The sequence below is a fragment of the Melanerpes formicivorus genome, unplaced genomic scaffold, assembly GCF_026170545.1.
Source record: "Melanerpes formicivorus ecotype bairdi unplaced genomic scaffold, bMelFor1.0.p_v2 SCAF_52, whole genome shotgun sequence".
Classification (NCBI taxonomy): domain Eukaryota; kingdom Metazoa; phylum Chordata; class Aves; order Piciformes; family Picidae; genus Melanerpes; species Melanerpes formicivorus.
In genome coordinates, this window is record NW_027142404.1 from 1,074,415 (window position 1) to 1,096,642 (window position 22,228).

At 50.2% G+C, this 22,228-nt stretch overlaps 1 protein-coding gene across 4 annotated transcripts in view; it reads right to left on the reverse strand.

Annotated features, from left to right (window-relative positions):
* Window positions 1–22,228, reverse strand: part of ERBB4 (erb-b2 receptor tyrosine kinase 4) — a 979,801-nt gene that overhangs the window by 278,866 nt on the left and 678,707 nt on the right. For all 4 annotated transcript variants that reach the window (XM_068160757.1, XM_068160755.1, XM_068160756.1 and 1 more), the window contains exons 5-6: window positions 20,870–20,935; window positions 4,265–4,383 (exon numbers count right to left, since the gene is read on the reverse strand). In XM_068160757.1, the coding sequence (XP_068016858.1) occupies window positions 4,265–4,383; window positions 20,870–20,935 (185 nt within the window). The remainder of the gene's footprint in view (window positions 1–4,264; window positions 4,384–20,869; window positions 20,936–22,228) is intronic.

Sequence of the window (22,228 nt, forward strand, 5' to 3'; positions counted from 1 at the left end):
TAATGAATTTCTTCCTGTTCTCCAGTCTAAATCTACTCTCCTCAAGCTTTACTCCATTCCCTCTTGTTCTGTCACAACAAGCCCTTGTAAAAAGCCCTTTCCTTTGATGATCCTTGAGGTCCCTTCCGACCCTGACAATTCTATGATTCCATGATGATTCTGTTCTTGCTTTCAGAACTGAATATGCAAATGATTTTCTGGCAGCATATGGAGGAGGGTGGATAAAATTTATCTGGAACTACTAAAGCCATATTTACAACAGGCTGCCGTTGCAAGCTGCCATAATATGCTAAAGGATTTGCAGTGCTTCATAAAATGTGCTTTTATTCATTAATAAATACTGATTTTGTTTGTTTCCTCAGCACATTTTTCACCCCTGCTGTTGACTTAAGAGGTGCTCTGTCAGGCAGATGACAGTCCTCTGGTGAGGGCTGAGCAGGGAAAGCACACCAGTGCTCTTTGGAGAGGTGGTGCTTCTGAGGAAAAGCTCATCTGCAACACTTGGGAACTTGTCATTTATGATTCTAGTGCTTTGTAGATGTTTGGAATTGCTTCAGTAATCCAGGCAAACTCCCAGCATTTGGTGCTAAATGACACTAATTTGTGAATGGAAGCACAGGAAAATCTGGAGGGAAAAGCCAAAGTCCTGCATCTCAGCTGACAGCTAAGCACCACTCTCTATAGCCTACAGGGTTACACTTTTCACCCAGTGTGTACTAAGCAAGTAATGAGTAGTCCTGAAAACTGCCAGACCCCTGCTGGATTTCTTTTACATTGCTCTCGGGCCAGGAGTGACTGAGAATAAAGCCCTGGGTGCTTCTCTGCTGGATCAGATGCAGTGTCCTGCATCTGGGGTCAGGGCAATCCCAGGCACTGATATAGGCTGGGCAGGGACTGGCTTGAGAGCAGCCCTGAAGAAAAGGCCTTGGGGGTGCTGGGGGATGGGAAGCTCAACAGGAGCCAGCAGTGAGCACTTACAGCCCAGAGAGCCAAGCAGAGCCTGGGCTGCAGCAAAAGTGTGGCCAGCAGGGCCAGGGAGGGGATTCTCCCCCTCTGCTCCACTCTGCTGAGACCACAGCTGCAGCTCTGGGTCCAGTTCTGGAGCCTCTATTCCAGGAAGGCTCTGGAGGTGCTGGAAGGTGTCCAGAGAAGGGCCATGGGGATGAGCAGAGGGCTGGAACTGCTCTCCTATGGAGACAGACTGAGAGAGTTGGGGCTGTTCAGTCTGGAGAAGAGAAGGCTCCAGGGAGACCTTCTTGTGGCCTTCCAGTATCTGAAGGGGGCTACAGGAAAGCTGGGGAGGGACTTTTGAGGGTGTCAGGGAGTGATAGGACTGGGGGGAATGGAGCAAAACTAGAAGTGGAGAGATTGAGATTGGATGTTAGGAAGAAGTTGTTCCCCATGAGGGTGGTGAGAGACTGGCAGAGGTTGCCCAGGGAGGTGGAAGCCTCATCCCTGGAGGTTTTTCAGTCCAGGCTGGATGTGGCTGTGAGCAAGCTGCTGTAGTGTGAGGTGTCCCTGCCTGTGGCAGGGGATGGGGAACTGAATGATCCTTGAGGTCCCTTCCAACCCTAACAATTCCATGATTCTATGATCAGAACAGCCATGCTGGCTGCAGTACACCCTACATACTTCCACAACTGCACCAGATCAGGAAGTCTGGTGCTTTATTTCAGGCTGCAGCATTACAGAACTTATCCTGCAAATAACTTGCTCTTAACCTTTGAAGTTGGACACACAACAGCTTTGAGCATGGTCCCTCAGATGTTCCTCAAAAATCTCATGGGAACTGTAGCTGCATTTTTCCCTCTTCCCATTGCCTATTTACATGTCTGGACAGAAGTTATTTTCCCCTCCTTCTACCTCAAAGCCAACACAGACCTTTCAGTGCTTTTGAAGCACAACACCCATCGTGCTAAGATAATATCTGAACAGGGAGCATGTTCCAGGTTCAGCCTGGGAAAGAAACATTTTGCTAGTCCATCATGATCCACTTGCTTACACTGCCAAAACCTCTGTAGTTTTCCATACCTCAGATGTTTAGAGGAGGTATCCTACTTTGCAGGTCTTTGTCTCTTCAATCACCTGGTACCTAGGACTGTTTAGGCCTAGGTTTGTTTTCCCTGAAAACATCAGCAAAAGCTATCTCTGCAACCCAGTGTGATGAGCTATTTGAGATCAGGGTGGGGTTCTGAAGCTGCTTACACTGTTAGACACAATGGACTAGAAAGAAGACAAATCTATTCAGATTCATATTCAGGTAATCTTTTTTTGCTGTTTTTAAGGGAAAAGTTAGCCTTTTCCTCTTTTCATCTTAAGCACACACAGCAGCATACAGTGGAGGTAGAGTATTTTCACAGCTTCATAGAATGGGTTGGGTTGGAAGGGACCTTAAAGATCATCTAATTCCAACCCCCCTGCCATGGGCAGGGACACCTCCCATCAGCCCAGGTTCCTCAAGCCCTCATCCAACCTGGCCTTGAAACCTCCAGGGAGTGGGCAGCCAGTGCCTCCCTTGGCAACCTGTTCCAGTGTCTCCCCACCCTCACCGTAATGAATGTCTTCCTGTTCTCCAGTCTAAATCTACTCTCCTCAAGCTTTGCACCATTCTCTCTTGTTCTGTCACAACAAGCCCTTGTAGAAAGTCCTTTCCTGGCTTTCATGAATGCCTTTCAGGCATTGGAAGGTTGCTGTAAGGTCTCCCTGCAGCCTTCTCTTCTTCAGGCTGAGCAGCCCCAACTCTCAGAGTCTGTGCCTACAAAGGAGATGCTCCAGCCTCTGACTCCTGTGACCCTTCTCTGCAGTTCCAAGGCCTTCTTATTCTTAAAGATCATAATATTCCAACTACCTGCCATGGGCAGGGACACCTCCCAGCAGCTCAGGTTCTCAAGGCCACATCCAACCTGGCCTTGAACACCTCCAGGGAGGGGACAGCCACAACCTCCCTAGGCAACCTGTTCCATCCACCTTCACTAAGAAGTATACCCACTAAAAAAAAGCCCTGCATTTAAATCAAGTCTGGCAGTAATAGGGAACACATTTTAGAGAGAAGGCAAATTGTCTTCTTGACTTTTAAACACAAAGCAGGCAGCAGTACTAAAAGCCATGCTCCAATGTAATGATAAAATCCCTATTGCCTCTGAAAGTCCATTTCAGAAAAGCAAAAGATAAAACCCAGAGATATTAGCATATCAATACTTCCCAATCTGTTAATGGGCAATATTAAGCAGATAAGGGATGTTAATATGATGTGAAAACCACTCAACACTACATTTTGCAGTCTAAACCTGGCAGCCTGCACGCAGCACATTAAGAACGACAAACTGCTTGAGAGAGTCCAGCACAGAGCCACAGAAATGATGAAGGCAGTGGAACATCTACCTCATGAGGAGAGCCTGGGGGGCTGAGGACTCTGGAGCTTGGAGAGGAGGAGCCTGAGAGGTGACCTCATTGCTGTTGATAAAGATGTGCAGGGGGAGTGCCCAGAGGCTGGAGCCAGGCTCTGCTGGGGGATGCCCAATGCCAGCACAAGGGGCAGTGGTGGAAGCTGAGGCAGAGGAAGTGCCATGGAAAGAGGAGGAAGAATTTTTTCCCTGTGAGGGTGACATAGCCCTGAAGCAGGCTGCCCAGGGGGGTTGTGGAGTCTCCCTCTCTGGAGATACTCAAAGCCCTCCTGGATGCGTTCCTGTGTGACCTGCTCTAGGTGATGCTGCTCTGGCAGGGGGGTTGGACTGGATGAGCTTTGGAGGTTCCTTCCATCCCCTAACATTCTGTGATTCTGTGAGCTTCCAAAATGGTTTGTTCCTGTGGCTTTCAAAGGGGGTTGCATTCTACTGAGTGAGTGCCCAATGCTCTGGAAAATATTCTTTCTAAAGCTGTTGATAAAGCTGTGCAGGGTGAGTGCCCAGAGGCTGGAGCCAGGCTCTGCTGGGGGATGCCCAATGCCAGCACAAGGGGCAGTGGTGGAAGCTGAGGCAGAGGAAGTGCCATGGAAACAGGAGGAAAATTTTTTTCCCTGTGAGGGTGACAGAGGCCTGGAGCAGGCTGCCCAGGGGGGTTGTGGAGTCTCCCTCTCTGGAGATACTCAAAGCCCTCCTGTGTGACCTGCTCTAGGTGCTTCTGCTCTGGCAGGGGGGCTTGGACTGGATGAGCTCTGGAGGTCCCTTCCAGCCCCTAACATTCTGTGAAAATAGTGAATTCGTGGATTAAAGCCCTGAGAGTCTGCGGTGTGCCTGCAGGGGGAGGGAGGGGGTCTCACACGTACGAAGCAGTCGGTGTCCTTGGGTCCGGAGCAGCCTCCAGCGCACTCGCGGTGGCAGCAGTCGCTGACGTAGGGCCCATAGCAGCGTCCGTCGCACTGCTCCGCGCACACGGTCTTCGTCACTGCGAGGGGCAGCAGAAAAGCACCACGTCAGAGTCACAGCCGAGCAGGGAGCCCTTCACCTGCACCCCGAGGCACACAACAAACTCAACAGCCGACTGGAAAACCCCCTCCGTGCTGAGGGCTCTTTAGGAACAGTTATGTTGCTCCGGGAGGACTGCAGAGGGAGAATTGTTAAGGTGTTTGCTCCTCCCCTTGGGAATTAGTGGGAATATTGTTTCCAGATCATAAGGGTTTTTTTTAATAAACATCTGATGGAAGGCAAACCAAACTCCACAAAATAGCAGAAGAGCTGCCCAGTTCCATGTGCATCCCCCCAGGAAGGACAGCAACACTGAGCAGCTGACTGTGAGGCCAGCATTCTCAGAGGCAAATGCTGCCCGTGATGGCAACCCCTTTGGCAAATAGGCAGTGAGAGAACAGAACAGCACAGAGCCTGCAGATTGGAACACATTTGGAAACACCACCTACCTTACAGTGGTACCACACTACTGCACACTACACACAGCAACCCCAGGCAGAGCTACAGGCTGGGGTCAGAGTGGCTGAGAGCAGCCAGGCAGAGAGGGACCTGGGGGTGCTGATTGACAGCTGCCTAAACATGAGCCAGCAGTGTGCCCAGGAGGCCAAGAAGGCCAAGGGCATCCTGGCCTGCATTGGGAATAGTATGGCCAGCAGGAGCAGGGAAGTCATTGTGCCCTTGTGCTCTGCATTGGTTAGGCCACACCTTGAGTCCTGTGTCCAGTTCTGGGCCCCTCAGTTTAAGAAGGACATTGAGAGACTTGAAGGTGTCCAGAGAAGGGCAACAAGGCTGGGGAGAGGCCTTGAGCACAGCCCTGTGAGGAGAGGCTGAGGGAGCTGGGGTTGCTTAGCCTGGAGAGGAAGAGGCTCAGGGGAGACCTCATTGCTCTCTACAACTCCCTGAAGGGAGGTTGAAGCCAGGAAGGGGTTGGTCTCTTCTCCCAGGCAACCAGCACCAGAACAAGAGGACACAGTCTCAAGCTGTGCCAGGGGAAGTTTAGGCTGGAGGTGAGGAGAAAGTTCTTCACTGAGAGAGTTGTTAGCCATTGGGCTGTGCTGCCCAGGGAGGTGGTGGAGTCCCCATCCCTGGAGGTGTTCAAGAGGGGATTGGATGTGGCACTTGGTGCCATGGTTTAGTCATGAGGTCTGTGGTGACAGGTTGGACTTAATGATCTTTGAGGTCTCCCCCAACCTTGGTGATACTGTGAGACTGTACCTTGGGACTTAGTTCTGTGCAAAGAATGGTCAACAAGTAGAGCATCCTCCTCCCCTTGCTAGTGTAGAGCTTCTATCTTTATTTTTGGAAAAGCACATTAGTTTCATCCACAGGCCTGCACCAGCCTCTGCCTGCAGAGTGCCAGGAAGCTGTGCTGTCAGCTGTGTTTTGATAAAAGCAGGGATGTTACCCTGCTGTAATTAACCTTCACCATTTGTTTTGTTAAAAGCATTTAATTGCTTCTCTATGGAAAACGCTTTACAGGAAGCCAGAGGATGCAAAATTCCATCCACCTTTCTGCTCTGCTCTGCTCTGCTCTGCCATTTAATGTATTTGGTACCTCCTCTGTAAGTGCTTTCCAGCCCAAATCCCCTCCACTCTTTGCCAGGAAAACCTCAGGTTGCACCAGAGCTTCTTGATGTGCAGCGTATTTATTGAGGACATAAAAATGTAAATAACTAAAGAGGAGTCATCATTTATAATCTACAGAAGAAAGCGATGCACTTTTAGAGCAATTGCATCTTGCTGATACCAGAGGCAAGCTCCCTGTGGTGCCTTATGCACTCTCATTTAAGAAATGAGGGAAATTTCTGTCAATGCCCTTGCTGCCAACTCTGCCAGAGAAGCAGGATCTGTTTGTTTAAGCAACAGCACTGATAGATATTAGGACAGAGGTATCACACAGTGGCCTAGGGGAACCAAAACACATATGTCAGATTCTGCTACCACCACACCACCAGCTCACAGGGACAAAGGCTCAGCTCAAGGAAAGGAATGAAGACCTCATTTAGCCAGCGACTGTATGTTGTCTTCTGCCAGTTCAGAAACTGGTCCAAAGTGCCTTGATCTGCACTGGCCCAGATGCTCTGCCCTCTGAACTCAAAGGGATACTGAGCTCAGGCTTATCATAGTAGTATCATAGTATCAGTCAGGGTTGGAAGGGACCACAAGGATCATCTAGTTCCAACCCCCCTGCCATGGGCAGGGACACCTCACACTAGATCAGCCTGGCCAGAGCCTCATCCAGCCTGGGCTTAAACACCTCCAGGGACAGGGCCTCGACCACCTCCCTGGACAAGCCATTCCAGGGCTTCACCACTCTCATGGGGAAGAACTTCCTCCTCACCTCCAGCCTCAATCTCCCCACCTCCAGCTTCATTCCATTCCCCCTAGTCCTAGCACTCCCTGAGATCCTGAGCAGTCCCTCCCCAGCCTTCCTGTATCCCCCTTCAGATACTGGAAGGCCACAATGAGGTCACCTGGAGCCTTCTCTTCTCCACACTGAACAGCCCCAACTCCTTCAGTCTGTCCTCACAGGAGAGGTGCTCCAGTCCTCTGATCATCCTTGTGGCCCTTCTCTGGACACCTTCCAGCACCTCCAGATCCCTCTTGGAATAGGGGCACCCACAAAGATGTTGAGATCCTGAGAAGTCCCTCCCCAGCCATCTTGTAGGCCCCCTTCAGATACTGGAAGGCATGATGAAGGACTTTGTTTACTAGAGGGTCCCCTTGACCATCTGTGGAGCACAGGACATTTATACCAGCCTGCCCCACGACCCAAATCCTCTGCCTTTACCTGTGTCACTCCTGAAAGATCTGCCCCCCAGGCCAAGTGGGCACTATCCAAACACTCTGCCTCCCTGTTACACAGAGCATTCATGACTGTGCTTACCTCTCCTTTTAAAAGGACGTCTCCTCTGCCACCCCTTGCTGCCTCTCTGGCTGGCACTATGGCTGCCAGTGGAGGGTAGCCCCTGAGGACCTACACTGGCTCATTCCTCATGGCTGCCTCCCCACTGAGCAGGCTCAGGATGCCCTTAATAATAATAATAATAATAATAATAATAATAATAATAATAATAATAATAATACCTTAAAGATCATGGTGTCCAACCCATCAACCAATCCAGCCCACCTAATCAACTAACCCATGGCACCAAGCACCCTATCAAGTCTCCTCCTGAACACCTCCAGTGATGGTGACTCCACCACCTCCCTGGGCAGCCCATTCCAATGGGCAATCACTCTCTCTGTGTAGAACTTCTTCCTAACCTCCAGCCTAAACCACCCCTGGTGCAGCCTGAGACTGTGTCCTCTTGTTCTGGTGCTGGCTGCCTGGGAGAAGAGACCAACCTCTGCCTGTCTACAACCTCCCTTCAGGGAGTTGTAGACAGCAATAAGGTCACCCCTGAGCCTCCTCTTCTCCAGGCTAAGCAACCCCAGCTCCCTCAGCCTCTCCTCACAGGGCTGTGTTCCAAACCCCTCACCAACTTTGTTGCCCTTCTCTGGACACCTTCCAGCAAGTCAACCTCCTTCCTAAACTGAGGGGCCCAGAACTGGACACAGGACTCAAGGTGTGGCCTAACCAGTGCAGTGTACAGGGGCAGAATGACCTCCCTGCTCCTGCTGGCCACACTGTTCCTGATGCAGGCCAGGATGCCATTGGCCCTCCTGGCTGCCTGGGCACACTGCAGGCTCATGTTCAGCCTACCATCAACCAGCACCCCCAGGTCCCTCTCTGCCTGGCTGCTCTCAGCCACTCTGACCCCAGCCTGTAGCACTGCCTGGGGTTGTTGTGGCCAATGTGCAGAACCTGGCACTTGGATGTGTTCAATCTCAAACCTTCTAGAAGGTTCTGCAAGCAGAGGGTACAGTGCCCAGCTTCTCCTCACCAGCCCCAGCCCACCCATCACAGCCTAAAAGGTCACAGCACACCAGCAGCGTTTTGTTCTTGTTTTTCCTGTTGGGTTGGCTGGTTGGTTGGGTTTTCACTTGCAGCAGCAGCAGCAAGCCAAAGAGCCAAATTGCAAGTGGACACATCCAACACTGCTACACAGGAGGAGAGGACGTGACACCATGGGTGCTCAGTGTCAGGATACTATAAAAAACATTTCCTCACAGCAACCTAATAGTTTACTTAAACCTGAAAAAGTTTGGTCTAAAGCACCTCTGTGGATATAATTATTGCAGTTAGCTTATTTAGCTCATTTAGAATTCATTTACCTCAGTGCTGGCTGCAGGTCAGGATATCTGCCATGACCATATAACCATTACTTCCCAAGGAGGAGGACTCCCGGCACACTCTGAAACAGGCAAAGATGCCCAGACTCTGCAGCGTGTCCCATCCCATCCCATCACCTGTAAAAGGCACTGGGAATCCTCCACTGCTGCCTCCCTGAAAGCAAGCCCTGAGGAGGTGAATCCCCTGCCTGGAGGGGAGGAGGGAACTGCATCTCCTGTGCCTGGTGTTTGTGACCACCATCCCCACTGACTGTTTAGGAATAGCAGGATCTCCTCCTCGCCTCAGGAGGTACTGCTTTCAGTGAGCCAAGCTATGTGCTGGCAGGATTACAGACCTCTCTCAAGCTGAGCTGCAGGTAATAGTGCTTCCCCAGGCTGCATAGCTCAAACAGCAGTGGGGACCAGCTCACACAGCAGTGGGGACCAGCTCAAACAGCAGCTATCTATTTCAGCAACTTACTGACACCTTTCCAGCAGTTATCCCTCTCTGAGTCTAGGATAAAACCATCTCAGTTATTCATTCTTCTCCACAGCCCCACTCTAAGGCTCCTGAAATGTATAAAGGTACAGCTACTGTCTGTAATAAAACCAAACCCAAGCCCTCACTTTTGAAGAGGACACAACATTCCACAGGATGTTTCCTTTCAAAGCCCCAGCAGCCTCTGCAGCAGGGCTGGCCTGGAGGAGCATGGCCCTGTTGTCAGCACAGTACTCAGAGAGTGCAAAGCCTAATTGTGTTTGTGGTTAGGTCCCAGCTTGATGAGGGCCTTCAGCACACTGTTCAGGACAGGCAGCATAGTGAGTTTTCCTGGAGCTATACAGTGGTGTAGTGGTTTGAGCCTTAGCTGGGAGTTAAGAGCTCAGATGGGGGCAAGGCTGAGAATCAATCCCCTGCTCCCCACCTCCTCCCTCCCAACAGAGTGGAAAAAAAAGGGGAAGGAACAAATCCACCAAGCAATCATTTGGAGTCAGCTTGGAAGCTGAGAGGTCAAGAGTTTTCTTTAAACAATAGATATATAACAATAACAGGAAAGGCTCACAAGGGCAAGGAACAAGGGTGGATGGGAGGGGAAAGAAAAAATAAGGGAATACAAAACCAGTCTCTCTCTGAAGAGGCACAGAGGCAGCAGGGAGAATAGAATAGAATAGAATAGAATAGAATAGAATAGAATAGAATAGAATAGAATAGAATAGAATAGAATAGCATAGACCAGGTTGGGGATCAGGGCCAACCATGTGGCAGAGGAACAGGAAGGCAGCTGCAGTAGCTCTCATCCAAGAAGGCAGGAGCCAGAAAGACAGCTGATGGCTGCAGTGTCCTCCCTTTTATACCCTAGCTGGGCAGGGAGGGGGGAGTGAAACAGACTCAGCTTCCCAGGGGGAAAACTGCCCTGCAGGGAGGGCAAAGCACCCACAAGCCCTCCCCTCTTTGTTTTCAGGATGGGTGTTAACCCACCACAAGTAGTTTGCAAGATCTGCAATCACAGCAAAGGTTTCTCTCTGTTCTACCCTAGCTGTTTGTTTTGCAAGAGTCACTGCCAGCATTTCACTGCAGGAAAAGGACACCATCATACTGTAGTTATCTTCTGCTTCGCTGCGTGCTGTATGCTGCCAGTGAGGATCCAGCTCTGAGGAGGACCTCTTCAGTGGCACCACTCACCGAGACAGAAAAGAGCTCAGTGGGCTCTGGATGTTTTTAAGGACTCATAAGCCAGTTTGCACTGAAGGCTTTTCCCCAAAGCAAACCACAGTGCAGTACTATCTATTGGTTGAAGTCCTGAAATAATCAGATTGTTCAGATTCCAATAAACATAACTCAACAATGGAGCTTCCTGCTATCATCTTCACTTGGGAAGCCAGAATAAAAGCAGCAGAGCTTCAATGCCTTCAAACAACAGGAGCTTTTGCTCCCAAAACATTCATACAAATGCAGCTCATTGATTTTATAGCTGTGACTCAAGACTGATTTGATTCCCATGATATCAAACTCAGTGTTCAGGCTCATGAATACTGGTGGGTGGCTCCTAGAGGAGACACATGGCTCAAGATGGTGTTGAGAAGAGAGTGGGGACAGATGGTAGGGAACTGGGCAGCAGCTGGGAACAGGCAGCATCAACTGAGATCAATGCTGATGCAAGCTGGAAGGTGTCCAGAGAAGGGCCACGAGGATGAGCAGAGGGCTGGAGCCCCTCTCCTATGGAGACAGACTGAGAGAGTTGGGGTTGTTCAGTCTGGAGAAGAGAAGGCTCCAAGAAGACCTAATTGATGACCTTCTTGTGGCCTTCCAGTATCTGAAGGGGGCTACAGGAAAGCTGGGGAGGGACTTTTGAGGGTGTCAGGGAGTGATAGGACTGGGGGGAATGGAGCAAAATTAGAAATGGGTAGATTGAGATTGGCTGTTAGGAAGAAGTTGTTCCCCATGAGGGTGGTGAGAGACTGGAAGAGGTTGCCCAGGGAGGTGGTGGAAGCCTCATCCCTGGAGGATTTTGCAGCCAGGCTGGATGTGGCTGTGAGCAAGCTGCTGTAGTGTGAGGTGCCTCTGACCCATGGCAGGAGGGTTGGAACTGGCTGATCCTTGAGGTCCCTTCCAACCCTGACAATTCTGTGATTCTGAGATGAGACAGAAGAGTGGAGCAGTAATGACCTCCTGCTACCTAGCATGGAGACTGTTCAGGGGGGAGCTGATGGACAGAGGCAATCAGGAGCCTTCATACTGTGTCCTTCTTGCAGCCCAGACACATACAGGAGGTCTGGGAGTGGAACTTCTTCACACAGTGTAACTGTAGGGACAGGCTGAAGCTCGGAGCTTCAAACTAGGCTTTCTGAGGGTCAGCACAACTACCTGCCCTGACTTCCACCGACTCTGTGAGATCCCAAGGCATCTGTGGGTTCAGCTGTGTAGAACTGTCACAGACAGAGCCAGGCCAGCAAAGGCCAGTGGCAAACACCAAGGTCTGAATAAAAGTGCTCTGTGCATTGGTGTGGGTTCCTGGGGAAGTGCAGAACACTGACTGGCAATCGCTGCAATAAGCTGTGTTGGACATGGGGTGGGATGGGCACTTCATAGATATGTGCAATTAATCAGCCTCTCTTATTGTTTTCCTTAAACTGTAACTATGTCAGGGCACTATAAATCTATGAAGGAAAATATGGGAAGGAAGTGAAAACAATGAGAAGTTGTATGAACATGCAAAGTTATCAGAGAAACAGGAGGGGGCTAATTAAAGATGCTGGCTCCAAGCTGAAACACTGAGTTGCCCTGACTGATCTGAGCTGCTGCTTCAGCTCTTTCTGTCCCCCAGCCAGACCCCTGCTCACCTTCTGCTGCTCTAGTTGGGTGCTTACTGCAGTGGCACCTTCTCAGATGCACAAACACTGTGTAAATACACTTCCACATAGGCCAGCCCCTTGTAAACACACACATAGGCCATCCCCTTGTAAACACACACATAGGCCATCCCCTTGTAAACACACACATAGGCCAGCCCCTTGTAAACACACACATTCCTGCAGCCTCTCACGTCTGCTGAAGGTGGATGTTTGGGGGTTGATTTGAAGGCTCTTTGCCTTTTTTGCATACCTTTAGTTGGGCCTATATTTTTATTTATTCTTTTTTTCCTTATCTGTTTCAGTAACCTTGAGAGTAGCCCTGAAGAGGACTTGGGGGTGTTGGTAGATGAGAAGCTCCCCAGGAGCCAGCAGTGCCCTCATGCAGCACAGCAGGCAGCTGAGTGCTGGCATGCATCAGGAAGAGTGTGGGCAGCAGGGCAAGAGAGGGGATTCTGCCTCTTGACTCTGCTCTGCTGAGATCCCACCCCCAATACTGCCTGCTGTTCTCATGTCCCCAGCATAACAAGGACACACATCTGTTGGAGAGAGTCCAGAGGAGGCCACAAGGATGATCCAGGAACTGGAACACCTCTGCTGTGAGGATAGGCTGAGGGAACCTGTGTTGTTCAGCATGGAGAAGAGAAGACTCCAGGGGGACCTTAGAGCTACCTTTCAATACCTGAAGGGAGCCTACAGGAAGGCTGCAGAGGGACTTTATACAAGAGTGTCCACCCATAGGGCAAGGGGAAATGGATTGAAAGTGAAGGATAAGAGGTTCTTAGGAAGATTTTTTTCCTGTGAGGGCAGCAAGAGTCTGGCATGGATTGTCCAGAGAGGTTGTGGCTGCCCCCTCCCTGGAGATGTTGAAGGCCAGGTTGGATGGGGAATGGGCTAACCAGGGCTAGGTGAGAGGTGTCCCTGCCCACGGCAGGAGGTTGGATTAGATGACCTCTAAGGTCTCTTCCAGCCTAAGCCCTTCTGTGACTCCTCAAGGACAAAGTACATAATCTGTCATTCTAATAAAAAACTGCATTGCAGTTGTAAAAGTTGCCTCTTTTTTTTTTTTAAATATGAAAAGTAAACCAAACAAACAATCCCAAACCAACTCTTAGCAGGCATCAGCTGCAAAAATAATAACAACCTAACCACAGATTTCAAAATTTGATTAGCAACTTGATGAGGGCACAGAGGGCACTGCCAGCAAGGTTGCTGATGACACAAAGCTGGGAGGAGTGGCTGACACAGGAGGCTTGTGCTGCACTTCAGCCAGACCTGGACAGGCTGAGAGCTGGGCAGGGAGAAATGGAATGGAATTCAACAAAGGCAAGGGGAGAGTCTTGCACCTGGGAAAGAACAACCCCAGGGAGCAGGAGAGGTTGGGGACTGAGCTGCTGGAGAGCAGTGAATGGGAAAGGGGCTTGCGGGTCCTGGTGGATGGGAGGTTGACCATGAGCCAGCAATGTGCTCTGGTGGCCAAGAAGGCCAATGGCATCCTGGGGTGGGTTAGAAGGGCTGAGGTGAATAGGTCAAGAGAGGTTCTCCTCCCCCTCTTCTCTGCCCTGCTGAGGCCTCATCTGGAATATTGTGGCCCCCATGTTCAAGAAGCCCCTCAGTTCAAGAAGGACCTCAGAGAACTGCTTGAGAGAGTCCAGTACAGAGCCACAAAGATTCTGAAGGCAGTGGAACATCTGCCTCATGAGGAGAGCTTGAGGGAGCTGAGGGCTCTGGAGCTTGGAGAGGAAGAGCCTGAGAGGTGACCTCATTGCTGTTGATAAAGATTGAGCAAGTGCCCAGAGGCTGGAGCCAGGCTCTGCTGGGGGATGCCCAATGCCAGCCCAAGGGGCAGTGGTGGAAGCTGAGGCAGAGGAAGTGCCATGGAAAGAGGAGGAAGAATTTTTTCCCTGTGAGGGTGACAGAGGCCTGGAGCAGGCTGCCCAGGGGGGTTGTGGAGTCTCCCTCTCTGGAGATACTCAAAGCCCTCCTGGATGTGTTCCTGTGTGACCTGCTGTAGGTGATGCTGCTCTGGCAGGGGGTTGGACTGGATGAGCTTTTGAGGTTCCTTCCATCCCCTAACATTCTGTGATGCTGTGAGCTTCCAAAATGGTTTGTTCCTGTGGCTTTCAAAGGGGGTTGCATTCTACTGAGTGAGTGCCCAATGCTCTGGAAAATATTCTTTCTAAAGCAGTTCCACATTAGCCTTTGCTGACACAGAAACAAAGACTACAGCTGTCTTGTAACTTTCCAGTCCTCCTGTTTACTAATTTTTTTCATTGCAAAAGGATAATGGATTGTTAAATGTATAAAACTGTACCCTGAAACGACATCTTCTCCACCTCCTAGTAGAACAAGGTCTATCTTGAATTCCCTATTAACTGCCTTCCTCAGTATGTAAATTTTCCTGTCACATTCAGACAGACATTAGGACAGAGTTAGATGCAGGTGGTGCTGCAGACAGAGTTAGAAGCACAGAGGGACATTGCTGGAAGGCAACATAAGAAGGAGCTGGGTGGATGATATTCATGCAACAAAAACAAAAGGATTTGGAGGTTTTGCTATATGTAATTTGAAAAGGAAGCCATGGATTAAGATATTTCAATTTATTTCTTTTTATCCTTTCCCAGGAAAATAATTTAAATCTTATCTTGGGAGGGGGCCCATTAGAATTTTTTTGCTTCAGTGACTCCTTAAAAAACAAAACAAAACAAACCCACCCAGCCCCCACCCCCCCCATGAAATGATTTAAACCCAGCCACGCCTCTGGCTTGTTTCTAGGAACAAAACAGTTTGACACTGGGATGTAGTCCTGCATTTGACACTGGTGCATCCCCAAGGTGACAAGGTTAAGGTTAGTGATACCAGCCAGCCTGTCTCTCTATCAAGAACAGTGTGGCCAGTAGGAGCAGGGAGGTCATTCTGCCCCTGTACACTGCACTGGTTAGGCCACACCTTGAGTCCTGTGTCCAGTTCTGGGCCCCTCAGTTTAGGAAGGAGGTTGACTTGCTGGAAGGAGTCCAGAGAAGGGCAACAAAGTTGGGGAGGGGTTTGGAACACAGCCCTGTGAGGAGAGGCTGAGGGAGCTGGGGCTGCTTAGCCTGGAGCAGAGGAGACTCAGGGGAGACCTTATTGCTGTCTACAACTACCTGAAGGGAGGTTGTAGACAGGCAGAGGTTGGTCTCTTCTCCCAGGCACCCAGTACCAGAACAAGAGGACACAGTCTCAGGCTGTGCCAGGGAAGGTTTAGGCTGGAGGTGAGGAAGAAGTTCTATACAGAGAGAGTGATTGCCCATTGGAATGTGCTGCCTGGGGAGGTTGTGGAGTCACCATCATTGGAGGTGTTCAGGAGGATACTTGATGGGGTGCTTGGTGCCATGGTTTAGTTGATTAGGTGCTGTTGGTTGATAGGTTGGATGTGATGATCCTGAAGGTCTCTTCCAACCTGGTCTATCCTATCCTATCCTATCCTATCCTATCCTATCCTATCCTATCCTATCCTATCCTATCCTACCCTATCCTATCCTATCCTATCCTATCCTATCCTATCCTATTCTATTCTATTCTATTCTATTCTATTCTATTCTATTCTATTCTATTCTATTCTATTCTATTCTATTCTATTCTACTCTACCCTATCCTATCCTATCCTATCCTGTCCTATCCTATCCTATTCACAGCCCTTAGGAGTCTGAGAGCCAGGCCTGCTTTTTAAAACCAGAAATGAAGGCAGGAAAATCACCACTTGCAGTTCCATGTTTTGAGTCTTAACTCATTTGCTTTCCTTCCAACAGTTTTCACAGAAACCAAACCACATTTTGAGCAAGTGCGAAGAAGAAATACCAACTGCCAGCCTAATAGGCAGACTCTGCCTTAAATCCTGCTGTTTACCCCCAAGGTGCAGGGAGGTCAGGGAGGCAAAGAAGAAATACACAATAGAAAATTAACTTCTGTCCCTGACAATCAGAGGCTGCAGAGCATGCTTGAAGGGAAAAGGCTGTGGAGTAGCTATTTCAAATCTGAGCTGTGATCAGTGTATCTCCCTGTAGATGACACACTGGAACAGTTTGAAAGGGGAGCTTTAGCCCAGTTCCTGACTGCAAAGACTGAAAGTGAAATAAATTACCATTGGATACAAAAGGAAAATAATGCTAAGGTCTACAGAATTCACTGGATTCCTAATGGGGATATGGAGCAGAGGCACAAACAGTTCTTGCTCTCTTTTCTTCTTCTGTCATTTTGCTTGCAACTTCTCTCTCTCTCTCCTGGATCCTGATCCAAGGATCTCTATTTTGACTGCTGTGTGAGGAAGGTACTGTGGCTGTCAATGGCTCCATGTGCCAGTGGAGGCCAGGGACAAGCAGAGTCCCTCAGGGATCAGTCCTGGGACCAGGCTTGTTCAACATCTTTGTGGGTGCCATGGACAGTGGCATTGAGTGCACCCTCAGCAAGTTTGCTGATGACACCAAGCTGTGTGGTGCAGCAGACACGCTGAAGGGAAGGGAGGCCATCCAGAGGGACCTGGACAGGCTGGAGAGGTGGGCACAAGCCAACCTCAGGAGGTTCAACAAGACCAAGGGCAGGGTCCTGCAACCTGGTCTATTCTATTCTATTCTATTCTATTCTATTCTATTCTATTCTATTCTATTCTATTCTATTCTATTCTATTCTATTCTATTCTATTCTATTCTATTCTATTCTATTCTATTCTATTCTATTCTGGTGGAGGCAATCCCAGGCACAAATCCAGGCTGGGCAGGGACTGGCTGGAAAGCAGCCCTGAGGAGAGAGACTTGGGGGTGCCGGTGGAGGGGAAGCTCAGCAGGAGCTCTCAGTGTGCACTTGCAGCCCACAAAGCCAATCAGATCCTGGGCTGCATCAGGAGAAGTGTGGCCAGCAGGGCCAGGGAGGTGATTCTCTCCCTCTGCTCAGCTCTGGTGAGACCCCACCTGGAGTCCTGCCTCCAGTTCTGGAGCCCCTATTCCAAGAGGGATCTGGAGGTGCTGGAAGGTGTCCAGAGAAGGGCCACGAGGATGAGCAGAGAGCTGGAGCTGCTCTCCTGTGAGGACAGACTGAAGGAGTTGGGGCTGTTCAGTCTGCAGAAGAGAAGGCTCCCAGGTGACCTCATTGTGGCCTTCCAGTATCTGAAGGGGGCTACAGGAAGGCTGGGGAGGGACTGCTCAGGATCTCAGGGAGTGCTAGGACTAGGGGGAATGGAATGAAGCTGGAGGTGGGGAGATTGAGGCTGGAGGTGAGGAGGAAGTTCTTCCCCATGAGAGTGGTGAAGCCCTGGAATGGGTTGTCCAGGGAGGTGGTTGAGGCTCTGTCCCTGGAGGTGTTTAAGCCCAGGCTGGATGAGGCTGTGGCCAGGCTGATGTAGTGTGGGGTGTCCCTGCCCATGGCAGGGGGCTTGGAACTAGATGATCCTTGTGGTCCCTTCCAACCCTGACTGATACTATGATACTATGATAAGAAGGGAGGGAGTGGAGGAGGAGGTGAACAGGTCCTCTGGATCCATCCAAGGGGACCTCAGAAGTTTCTGTGTTGTTTATCAATTGTAAATATTTCTGTCTTGCACATCTGTTGTATGTTTTGTACATATTCGTTGCATTTCATATCTCTAGATTGTAGTTTGCTTGTAAATGGAGCTTCATTTGCTTCCCTCCCAAACTGAGCTGCTCTGGAGATTCATTTCAGGGTAGTTCTCCAAATTAGTTGGGGGCAATTTCAAGCCACCACCCACATCTTTTCCACTATTTGTTACTTTAAATCCATGGCTCTGCCTCAGCCTGTCCCCATCGCTGGGATCTGAGAAGGCAGTCACTGTGCAGAGAGAGATAGCTGTCAGTCCTGCAGCAAACCCAGCATGCAGCAATCCAGCCTGCGGCTCTGCTAAGCTGCTGACTTCACAGCACTGCAGATAAGTTTTGGTTCCTCTGGTATTAGTACATTAATCCACCAAATCACTTTGCTTATCTCAGAGCAGTGCTTTGTACAGGTTGAGGCCATGGGAGCTGATCCAGCCACAGAGACATCTGCAGATACACAGAGGCCCACTGGACTTTCCAGCTTTATGCATGGCTGGAGCTAAGAATCACAGAATCACAGAACATTAGAGGTTGGAAGGGACCTCCAGAGATCATCCAGTCCAACCCCCTGCCAGAGCAGCATCACCCAGGGGAGTCTGCACAGGAATGCATCCAGGTGGGGTTGGAAAGGCTCCAGAGAAGGAGACTCCACAACCTCTCTGGGCAGCCTGCTCCAGGGCTCTCTCACCCTCACTGGAAAGAAGTTTCTCCTCATGCTGAGCTGAAACCTTCTCTGGTCAAGTTTGTCTCCATTGTTCTTGTGTTACTACTGTGCACCACCCACAAGAGCTTGGCCCCCTCCACTTGACCCCCACCCCTCAGCTATTGAGAGACATTGATCAGATCCCCTCTCAGCCTTCTCTTCTCCAGACTAAACAGCCCCAGGGCTCTCAGTCTCTCTTCACAGGGCAGATGCTCAAGTCCCCTAAGCATCCTCCTGGCTCTCCCTTGGACTCTCTGCAGCAGGTCTCTGTCTCTCTTGAGCTGGGGAGCCCCAAACTGGACACAGGATTGCAGGTGTGGTCTCAGCAGGGCAGAGCAGAGGGGAAGAACCTCCCTAGCCCTGCTGGCCGAAATTCTCTTGCTGCCCCCAGGTTGCCATTGGCTCTCTTGGCCCCCAGGGCACATTGCTGTCCCATGCAGAACTTGCTGCCCACCAGCACTCCAAGGTCTTTCTCCATGGAGCTGCTCTCCAGCAGGGCATTCCCTAACCTGTCCTGGTGCCTGCTGTTATTCCTCCCCAGATGCAGGACCCTGCACTTGTCCTTACTGAACTCCCTGAGGTTTGGCTGCAGCCAGCTCTCAGCCTGCCCAGCTCTGGTTGGATGGCAGCACAGCCTGGCAGGTGTCAGCCACCCCCCAGTTCTGTGTCATCAGCGAATTGCTGAGGGTGCACTCAATGCCCTCAGCCAGGTCGTTGATAAAGGTATTGAACAAAACTGGGCCCAGGACAGATCCCTGGGGAGCACCAACAACTACAGGCCTCCAAGTTGACTCTGTGCCACCCTAAGGCCTCAGCCAGGAACACACTGTCCTTGTGCCATCTATCTGCCAGGGCTTTGCAGTGTTCTTGGGTAAGCCAACCACAGAAGGTCTGAACAGGTCTGTACTCACACAGCAGGGGGTCACCCAGGATCTTACAGAGGTTATAACTTTAATAGACAAACAGGTCTCTCATTAAGGCAGAGAAACAACCAGCATCAGTTAATTCTAGCCTACCCATGATACACAGTAATTTGGTCGGTATGGGTTTAAGTTCCTTTAGCTACTTCAGCACATAACCTTGATGTAAGGAGGCTTTCTGAGCACTGACTTCCTCAAGGCTTTCATAGACTGCCAGCAAAGGCAGAAGCTGTGCTGGCTTGATTCAGATGAAGCAGAACCTGCTTAGCTTCACTCTGCTGGGTTTGTCACACAGTTATTCCTACGTCTTTTTTAATCACACCCACAGATACAACCCAATGTGAAACAGCAATATAAGGACATGTTAACTTTAGTGAGCTGCAGCTGCCATCAGCAACACCAGCTGATGCTCCTGAAGGAAAAGCAGTGCCTGGCAGGGTGGCAGAGCCTCTGCAGACGCACAGCTCCATCCCCCCCTTGCTTTGCCATGGACACCAGGTCAGCTTGAATTTCCTGCTCGTGCTCACTGGTAACATGTTCATGTGAAGCTGTGTCTGCCATTTCTAATTTCCTCTTATCTCTTGCTCCAAGTAGTCACAAAAAAGAAGAAAAAGAAAAAAGGGCCCAGCTGCACTGTTCCAAATATTTCCAACACAAAACAAGGTAGGTGACACTGGCTATCAGCAGCTGAGAGACTTAGCTGGTGTGCTCGCCTGATAGCGCTTCATTTGTCACAATCCCTGCTTCCTATCTACAACTCAGCCAAGGAGAGAAGCAGAAGCCCAGGCAGGGCTCTCTGGGGGAGATAGCAGCAACCATTTCATTTCCTAGGAAGAGTGATTCCAGCAAACTCAACCAATTTCCAGCCTCCTCGATTTCAGAGGAAGGCTCAGCAAAGGATAGCTCTATTCCCCCAAGGCGAGGAAAGGGAAAGCTTGGAGGAAAAGACAGCCCTCAGTTCTCTCCTCTCTTATATTTGCTAATATTGTGACTGCCCTTCCAGCTCTCTAATGCCTGTCTGAAGGAGCTGAAAGCACAGAAGGAAGAAGCTCTCTCCACACAGTTATTTTTATTCATTTTAATGCGCTTTAAATTCAAGAGGATAGACAGACATTGTGAACAACCCTTCGCTTCCTGCCTTCTTCACAGAACAACCATTCTTCTCTCTTTCCCTACGGCTCAGAGACACTCTGGGGTGATTCTAAGGAGATAACTAATATTCCCAGGCTCCCACTGAAATTAACAGGAGTGCTCTGGCATTAGGAACTTTGCGGTGTGAGGCCGCGGTTAAAGATCTCCAAATCTGCCCTGTGGCTTCTCCTGTTCCTGCAGTGCTCATTGCAGAGGATTCCAAAATAAGCAGCAATACCCTCAGGAGCCCTGCTCTGTGGTGCCAGCAAGAAGTGAGGAGACAATTCAAGTTAGCTTAAGCATTGTTAAAAAGCACAAGGGAGGGAAGAAAACCACAAATTCACAGGGGTGGGAGAAGAGCAGATCAGCTGGTGGGGGTGGGGAAGGGATTTCAAATAGCTTTTAGTTTAACCCAGAAGTTATAATGGCTCTTCACAATTAAAAACCAAACAAGCCAACCAAAACACACACACACACAAAATAACCATCCAAAACCAAAGCAACCAAACAAAACCCCAGGATCCCTTTCCCTCCAGTCCTTTGTTTCCCAGGTTCTTGCACACTTACAGGTCTGGCAGTGATTCTCCGTGGGTCCCCAGCATCGGCCTGTGCAGGACTTATGGCAACGGCCACCTGCAGGAGAGACAGGAAGGGAGGCAGATCAGAAATGTGGATTCACAGTATCACAGTCTCACAGTATCACCAACGTTGGAAGAGACCTCAGAGATCATCAAGTCCAACCTGTCACCACAGACCTCATGACTAGACCATGGCACCAAGTGCCACATCCAATCCCCTCTTGAACACCTCCAGGGATAGGGACTCCACCACCTCCCTGGGCAGCACATTCCAATGGTGAATGACTCTTCAGTGAAGAACTTTCTCCTCACCTCCAGCCTAAACTTTCCCTGGCACAGCTTGAGACTGTGTCCTCTTGTTCTGGTGATGGTTGCCTGGGAGAAGAGACCAAACCATTCCTGGCTATAACCTCCCTTCAGGTAGTTGTAGAGGGCAATGAGGTCACCCCTGAGCCTCCTCTTCTCCAGGCTAAGCAACCCCAGCTCCCTCAGCCTCTCCTCACAGGGCTGTGCTCAAGGCCTCTCCCCAGCCTTGTTGCCCTTCTCTGGACACCTTCAAGTCTCTCAATGTCCTTCCTAAACTGAGGGGCCCAGAACTGGACACAGGACTCAAGGTGTGGCCTAACCAGTGCTGAGTACAGGGGTACAATGACTTCCCTGCTCCTGCTGGCCACACTATTCCTAATGCAGGCCAGGATGCCATTGGCCTTCTTGACCACCACTCCAGCCAGTTCCTAACCCAGCTCAGAGTGCTGCTGTCCAAGCCAGGGGCTGGCAGCTTGGCCAGCAGTTTGCTGTGGGGGACAGTGTCAAAGGCCTTGCTGAAGTCCAGGCAGACCACATCCACAGCCTGCCCCACATCCACCAGGCAGTCACCTGGGCATAGAAGGAGATCAGGTTGGAGAGGCAGGACCTGCCCTTCCTAAATCCATGCTGGCTGGACCTGAGCCCTTGGCCACCCTTCAGGTGCGCAGTTATTGCTCCCAGGATAACCTGCTCCATCACTTTCCCTGGCACTGAGGTCAGCCTGACTGGCCTGACCTTTCATTTCCTCTGCTGAAGAGCAGAGCCCAGCCTGTCTTCGAAGGGCCTTTATGCCTTACCAAGTTGGAAACAGCCTGTAAATAAATGCCCAGACAAACAGCCAGAGCTGGTGTCAAGGCTACATGAACTGTGGCTGCTTTAGACCCTAAGTGCCTCTCAGCTATGTATAATGTCTGTGACACCTTAAAACCAAATCATACCAACAAGGCTGGGGGACTGAAGAACAACTGCACCGCTCAGTGCTATTACTTTTGCTCTGTACAGCCTGTGTAAGATCCACTCATTACTCCATTGTCTGTCTATC